We start from the raw sequence: 7,665 nt of genomic DNA, 5'->3' as shown, positions 1-7,665 counted from the left end.
CTCCTTAACCCCCATCCTGGGTGTTCAGCTCCTTAATTCCCCATCCTGAGTGTTCAGCTCTTCAATTCCCCATCCTGGGTGTTCAGCTCCTCAATTCCCCACCCTCTCCATCCTGGAGATGTCTGTCCCCCTCTTTTCGTGCCCTCCAATCCCTGCCAGCCCAGCCTTCCCTTGGGATGCTGCTCCCTGCCTTTCTCCATCCTGGGACACAGCTCTGCCTCCCTCGCCCTGCTCCTGGAGGGAGGTTTGGGGGGCTCAGGAGAATCTGTGCCCCTCCAAACTCTGAAGAAATCCCTGTTTTGATGATCCCTGCTCCTAAATGATTTATAATCAGCATAATTCAATAACAGTAATAACTCCCAAATCAGATTAAATCTCTCTGTTTGTCTGGGGCTTTGTGCTCCAATCTTTTCCCTCCCTCTCTATCATTGATTTTTTTTCCCAGCCCAGCCCCTCACTGAACCCCTCCAAGGGCTTTTTCCAGCTTTGCATCCTCAACATTCCAGGATAGGTTCCCTTTTCCACCCTAGGCTTGGATGGGGCAGGCAAGAGATGCTATTCCAGCACCAAAACTCCAGCAGTCCAGGCTGCTGCCTCTAAAATTTGAGCAGTGCCATTCCCAGTGATCCCTCATCCTGCCTGCCCACTGCAAACCTCATTAGACCTGTAGGATTTGGAAGTGAAGTCTGGGAGGTCTTCCCATTTCTTTATGGTGCCATTCCCAGCGATCCCTCATTATCCTGGCTGCCTGCTTCCCATAGGGTTGGGAAGTGAAGTCCAGGAGGTGCTTCCATGTCTTTGCTTGGCAAAGAGAAGCAGAGGTGGAGGCACTGGAGGCACTGGCAGGAGCAGGGATGCAGCAGGAAGCCGGGCTGGAGGAGGTGAGGATTGTGTTAACACTCATTAATAATAAATAACCACCATAATGAGCGTTAATTAATTAATAATAACACGTGCTCGAGCAATTGGTTCCCGGTGAGTGGCATCGGGCTGTCAGGAGTCCCCGTGGCTCCAGCTGGGGGATGCTCCTGGAATGCCCATGGTCTGGAGACGGGATAGATAGGGATAATCCCTCCCTGGCTCCAGGAAAGGATGGGGAGCCATGGGATGAGGAACAATCCCCACCCCTCAGTGAATCCTGCTGCCTCCTAAACCCCTGCCAGGGCGTGGGAAGATCTGCCTTGCTGTGTTTTTTCTTGGTGCCACGTAGAAAAACCCGCTGGAGATTTGGGATTTTTTTATTCTTGACCACTCTGAGGTGTTTCTGCATGTGGAGAACCACCTCTGTGATCCCTCCTGGAGCAGGGGATGGAGCCCCTGCCTGGGGGGACCCGCGTGTGTCCCGTCCCCTCCGATCCTGCCCGCGACGGATCGATGGACACGGAGCTTTAATCAGGGTGGAACAGAAAAAGCACTTAATTTGCCTTATTAAAATCTGCACTTTGGATTTTCAGGATCCAGGAAATTAACTGAAGCACCTGAGCGTTCCTCTGATTGGAAGGGATTATAAATAATTCATGGCTCATCTCTGCCTTCCGTGGAAAGAGCTGACGGGATGGGAAGGGCCCGGCAGCGGCTCCCGAGGTCCCTCCGGGGTGGTGGTGGAGCTGGTGGGCTCCAAGGTGGTCTGTGCAGGGTGATGGGCACAGACAGAGGCTGGCACAGCCCTGGGAGAGCCAGAGAAACATGGAATTCAGCAGGGAATTGGGGATGGTGCTGAGCTGAGGGGTTGTGCAGGGCTGGAGGTGGCTGGGAGACGGAGGAGGAGGAGGAGAAGGAGGAGGAGGAGGAAGAGGAGGAGGAGAAGGATGACCCAGAGCAAGTCAGGCTGTGTCCAGCCACATACTGGTCTGCACTGGGAGGAGCAGAGCCAGCCACAGAAACCTCTGTGCCGATAAAGCCGAGTGTTCTCTCTGTAATTCAGAGGGGCTGGGAAGTGGGTTTATAAAAAGAATTACAAATAAAAATGCGGCTGAAACAGCAGGAATTTATGGCCCTGTTTGTGCTGAGGGAGGATGTGGCGGGGCCTTCAGACGGGCACAGTGCCCAGCCCTGCCATGGCACTGGCACATACTGGGAGCACTGGGGGCTGCGTGTGGGCACGGGGGGCTCTCGGGGGTGGGATGTGCATCCCTGGGGATTGTCCATCCTCAGGTGTGGGATGTGCATCCCCAGCCGGCACAGGCTGAGCATCCCAGGCCCATGGATGCTCCAGCTGCCTCTGGATGTGCATCCCTGGGGGGGTGCACGGGGGTCCGCGCCGGGCAGGGCTGGTGTTCCCGAGCTTTGACCGGGACGAGGGGCGGGATTTGGCGTCCGGGCCGCTGGGGCAGGTGCCGGTGCGGCCCCGGGGGGACCACATCGGTGGGCACAGGCTGCTCCTACGGTGGGCTCGCACTGCCCTCCAGTGGGCGCATCGCGGCCCCGGAGCTTCCCAGACGTGCCCCAGTGCTGCCCAGATGTGTCCCTGCCGCTGCCCAGATGTGCCCCAGCACTGCCCAGATGTGTCCCCCGCCGCTCCCCAGGGATGCCCGTGCCCACCCCCCACAACCCCAGCCGCGGGTGCGCTGAGCTGGGAGGGGTCTCAGCTCTGCGGGGGTCGGGATAAATCTGCCTGGGACAGCCGGGGTGGGGGGTCCTTTCCTCCTCTCCTCCCCATCCCGCTCACTGCAGATTCCTCTTGGCCACCTTGAGGGCCACGTTGTCGTAGTCGGTGTCGCCGAGCCACTCCTTGCCCTGCAGCAGGAAGGGCTGGCGCAGCGGGACGGGTCTCTTGGGCACGGCGTAGTCGTCCCGCTGCGGGTTGTAGGGCTGGTCGTGCCCGGGGGGCTCCTCGGGGGCCGCCTGCAGCCTCCACGCCTCCCCCTTCACCTCCTCGGGCTCGTCGTACACGGGCAGGGCGGAGAGACCCTCGGGCTCGTCGTAGATGTGCTCGGGCTTGGCGGCCGTGGGGCGCGGGGGGGGCTGCTGGGGACACCCCCCCGGCTCTCTGGGGTTGTAGGGGTGGTCGGGACCCCCCTCGGGGCCCCCCAGGCTGCCGAAGGGGTGGGACAGGAGGGCTTTGGCGATGGTGTCGAAGGGCACGGCGTACTCGGACTCCGCCCTGGCCGGAGCATCCTGCTTCCAGCTCTTCCCCGGCACGGCGGGTTTCCCCCGCAGGAGGGAATCGCAGGGCTCGGCGTAGGGATGCTCAGCCCCTCGGGAGGGCTCCCCGGCCCCGGAGCAGCCGCTGGCGGGGGGCACCACCACGGGGGGCTTGGCTTTGGGCACCTTCCCCTCGCGGGTGGGCTCCTTGGTGCCGCTGGGCTCCTCGTGCCCCTGCGCCCAGCTGGGCGTCCGGGAGTGGACGAGGGGCCGGGTGGCTTCATCCCCGGGGTCCCCCCGGCCCCGGTGCATGGCGATGGCCGACTCGATGGCCTGGAAGATCTCGTTGCCTTGCCGGGTGTCGAACTCGAAGTTGCCCTCCCCGGAGGCGCAGCGCCGGCCCGCCTCGAAGGAGAACGTCGCCTGAGGGGAGGGACACGCAGCATCAGTCCCTGCATCGCTCTTCCCACATCCACACAGAGCCACTGAGCTTGGAAAAGAGCTCTGAGATCCTCCAGTCCAACCTGTGACCCGACCCCGCCTTGTCGCCCAGGCCATGGCCCTGATGCCACATCCAGGCCCTGCTTAAACCCCTCCAGGGATGGGGACTCCACCCCCTCCCTGGGCAGCCCCTTCCAGTGGTCTGATCACTCCCTCTGTGAAGAACTTCCCAATGTTCAACCTAAACCTCCCCTGGGGCAGCTCAAGGCTGTGCCCTCTTGTCCTGGGAGCAGAGCCCGTTTTCCCTCCTGGCTCTCCCCTCCTGCCAGGGAGCCGGAGAGAGGGATAAGCTCTCCCCTGAGCCTCCTCCTCTGTGGGCTCAACAACCCCAGCCGCTCCTCACAGCACTCGTGCCGCAGCCCCTTCCCCAGCCCTGCTGCCCACCCACCTTGTCCCTGCCGAAGCGCCGCAGGAAGCGGTAGGGCCAGCTGTAGAGCAGCTCCGAGCTCTGCGGGTGCCGCAGCTCCAGCGCCTCCTCCCCGGCCCGCAGGATGCAGCGGCCCCAGAGCCGGCAGCGCTGCGACGACTGGGTGGCCCTCACCGTCACCTCGAAGTCCTGCTCCATGCCCGCTGCAGGTGGGATGAGGGTGGGATAAGGGTGGGATCGGCCACGGGGCAGTGTCCGGCCGATAAGGGCTGGAGGGCTCCGGCCGTGGGCGATAGCGCCGCAAAGCCAAACCGCAGCAGGAAGGGAGACTTCCCACCACACAGCCACGCTGGGAGCTGCTCCCTGGCACGAGGAAGCACAGGGAGGCACAGGGAAGCACATGGAAGCACAGGGAAGCTGCCTGGCGCAGGCAGGAGGGGAGGTTGGGGGTGAGGTGCTGCAGGACAAGAGCTGCCTCCCGCTCCGGCAAACCCAAGCCCACCGCTCCATCCCCGCTTCCCAGCGCCTACCTTTGCCCCGGGAGCTGTACAGGAGTTTTCCTCCATGGAGAACTCTCCGTCGGCGCCCAGCGAGCTCTGAGGGCCATCCCTGCCCGCTGCCTGCTCCTCCCTGCTCCTCTGCCCGGGAGAGAGCGGCCGGTGAGCGAGGGCAGAGCGTGGCACTGACGCCTCAAACTCTACATTCTGCAAAATCTTAGCGTGGCTCTTTCAGTTCCTTTTAGCTAAGCACCTTTCATACAAGATGCCTGAAAGTGCCAAGAATTCCGGAGGACAGAGACTCGAGCAAGGTGAAAAAATGCCTTTTTCAGGAAAAACGTGCTTGGAATAAGTCACAACAGGGGCACACTGTTGGATACGGCCACGCCAGAACTACTCTTGAGGCCATTCAAGGAGGGGGCAGAGATGATGAGGGTGACGAGGGCTGGGGGGAAAGGGTGGTGGTTTTGGGACCACTGACTCAAATTCGGGAGGCGGGGCGGGGGCGGGACGACGGGACGGATGGTTTTGGGGATCGGTGGTTTTGGGGATGGGTGGTTTTGGGGACGGGTGTAACCCGTGAGGTAACTCCCAGACACCCCAACTAGATATTCTGTTAGACATTGTGTTGATAAAATGTTACTATAAACATTGTAAACAGATTTTGTGCGCCGCAACCAAGGAGCTGCTCCCTGCCTTCCTACACTCAGAACTCTCTCCAACACCCCACACCCAGAGCCCGCCCCGGCCATCCCGGTTATCCTACCGGGAATGCCAGCTCGCACAGCCTCTGGATCCAGTCGGCCGCCTCGGCACCGTCGGCGGCCAGGAGGAAGCGCCTGTCCGTGGTCTCCAGCAGGAAGGGGACGGTGTCCCTGGGGCAGGTGGCATCGCCCCCCGCCTCGGCCACGTGCACGCAGTCGCTCAGCCGGACCAGCCTCTTGCTCCCCTCGGCTTTCCGGGGTTTCTCCGCCGGCCCCGAGCCCTCCAGCAGCTCCAGGCGGGCCGTGGAGCAGGAGCTCTCCCGGTACAGGACGCCCCAGAACTTCTTCCACTTCTGCCACGGGGAGAACCCGGTGGGTTTTCTTACCCTCTCCCGGCAGTTTTTTATCGCCTTGGGGTCTGGGCGTTTGGGGTTTTGCACCTCGCCCAGGCCCGACCAGAATTTGGGGGGGGAGGTAAACTGGGGTCTAAATATCCCTGGATAAACATCCCTGATGCACAGCAAAGGCTTCTTCCAGCTGGGGAAGGTGCCAGCAGCGTCCCATCCTCATCCTCACCCAGCATCCAGATCCTCCCCTACAGCACCCAAAAGCCCTGCCCAACCCCTCCCCTGCTGCTGAAGGGCTTCCAGCTCCTTGTTGCCTCCATTTTCCCTGGAAACATCAGCTTTTAAGCAGTTCCCAGCTCTCCCCCAGGGAGCAGCAATTCGGGGCTCATGGGAAGGGGGGATGGGAGGCCCCAGTGTCAGAGGGGAAGCGGGGATAGAGGAAGTCCTGCACCAAAAACCAGCACATCCTCCATGGCAGCTCCTGCTCCGGGGCCTGCTGGGCCCCCAGGCTGTGCCAAAACACAGCTCTCTTTCCCTGGAATGTGGTGTTGGGATCCACATTGGGGTGGCCTCTGTGCTGTTCTCCACCCTCCAGTGCTGCAGGCACCGTGTGCTCCTGCCCTGCCCGCCCTGCCTGCACCCTGCCTGCCTTCCCTGCCCTTCCCATGGCATCTGGATCCCCTCTGGAGCGTGTCCACAGGGAGTGAGACCAGGGAACAGAGCTGGAGACGCCCCATGAGCTCCTTCCCCTTTGGTTGCCAAACCCTGAGTTCATCAGCCACGGAAGCAGAGAGGCTTTGGGGGTTGCATCAGTCACCCCAGCGCGGCTCTGGGGGTCACACCCGCCACCCCCTGCCTTTGGGGGGGTCACATCAGCCACCCTGGGTGAGTCTGGGGGCCACACCCATCACCCACCACAGGTTTGGGGTCACATCAGTCACCCCCCCAGCTCGTCGAGGGGGTCACATCAGTCACCTCCCTGTGGATCCCACCCTTCCTACACCCCCATATCCCACCCACCCGAGCCCCCCCTGTGCCCCCCACGCCCCCTCACCTTGCCGAAGGTCTGCTGGAGCTGGAGGTAGATCCCCCCCTGCTTCACCACCGCCTCCTCCATCCTCCCGCCTCCGGCATCCTCTGCCGTGTCCTGCCCTGTCCCCCCGTGTCCCCCGGTGTCCCACAGCTCCGGGGGGTCCCGTCCAGCCCGTGTGTGTCCCCCCCTTCCCCACTGTGCTGTGGGGGGCCGGGCGGGCTCGCCACGTGACGTGTGTGGTTTGGGTTCTGCCGCTTCCTCCGCTCGCCACGGCTTCCTGCGGGCCCCGAGAGCCCCACGAGGGGCTGGGGGGGCACTGGGGAGTCTGGCAGCTGGGGTAACTGGGAGCACTGGGAGCACTGGGAGCACTGGTGCAGGGGCACGAGGCTTGTCTGCGGGCTGGGGTAACTGGAGGCTGCTGGTGTAAGGCACTGGTGCAGGGACATGGCGGCACTGGGGGCACTGGTGTCACCGACTGGTCGCACTGGTGTCACTGCTCTCACTGGTGTCCCTGGTCACACTGGTGTCACTGGTCTTACCAGTCACACTGATGGCACTGGTCTCACTGGTGTCCCTTGTCACACTGGTGTCCCTGGTCACACTGGTGTCCCTGGGGTGTCCCTGGTCACACTGATGGCACTGGTCCCACTGATGTCATCACTGGTGTCCCTGGTCACGCTGGTGTCACTGGGGTGTCCCTGGTCACACTGGTGTCCCCGGTGTCCCTGGTCACGCTGGTGTCACTGGGGTGTCCCTGGTCACACTGGTGTCCCCGGTGTCCCTGGTCACACTGGACTCACTGGTCTGACTGGTGTCACTGATGTCACCACTGGTGTCCCTGGTCACCCTGGTGTCACTGGGGTGTCCCTGATCACACCGGTCACACTGATGGCACTGGTCTGACTGGTCTCACTGGTGTCACTGATGTCATCACTGGTGTCCCTTGTCACCCTGGTGTCCCTGGTCACCCCGGTGTCCCTGGGGTGTCCCTGGTCACACTGATGGCACTGGTCCCACTGGTCTCACTGATGCCATCACTGGTGTCCCTGGTCACACTGGTGTCCCTGGGGTGTCCCTGGTCACACTGGTCTCACTGGTCTGACTGGTGTCACTGATGTCATCACTGGTGTCC

General features: G+C 62.3%; 1 protein-coding gene across 1 annotated transcript; it reads right to left on the bottom strand.

The window, feature by feature from the left end:
• Positions 1–2,587: 2,587 nt before the first annotated feature.
• Positions 2,588–6,632, bottom strand: DOK2 (docking protein 2). Its single transcript, XM_050325798.1, is given in 6 exon segments — positions 2,588–3,507; positions 3,974–4,155; positions 4,483–4,506; positions 4,509–4,590; positions 5,216–5,506; positions 6,555–6,632. Coding segments are annotated over 6 exon segments (1,485 nt in total). The 5' UTR covers positions 6,618–6,632; the 3' UTR covers positions 2,588–2,664.
• Positions 6,633–7,665: the final 1,033 nt, after the last annotated feature.

Source organism: Myiozetetes cayanensis, unplaced genomic scaffold (assembly GCF_022539395.1).
Source record: "Myiozetetes cayanensis isolate MyiCay16 unplaced genomic scaffold, myiCay2020 scf30, whole genome shotgun sequence".
Lineage (NCBI taxonomy): Eukaryota > Metazoa > Chordata > Aves > Passeriformes > Tyrannidae > Myiozetetes > Myiozetetes cayanensis.
This window is presented reverse-complemented; position numbering and strand designations above follow the sequence as displayed.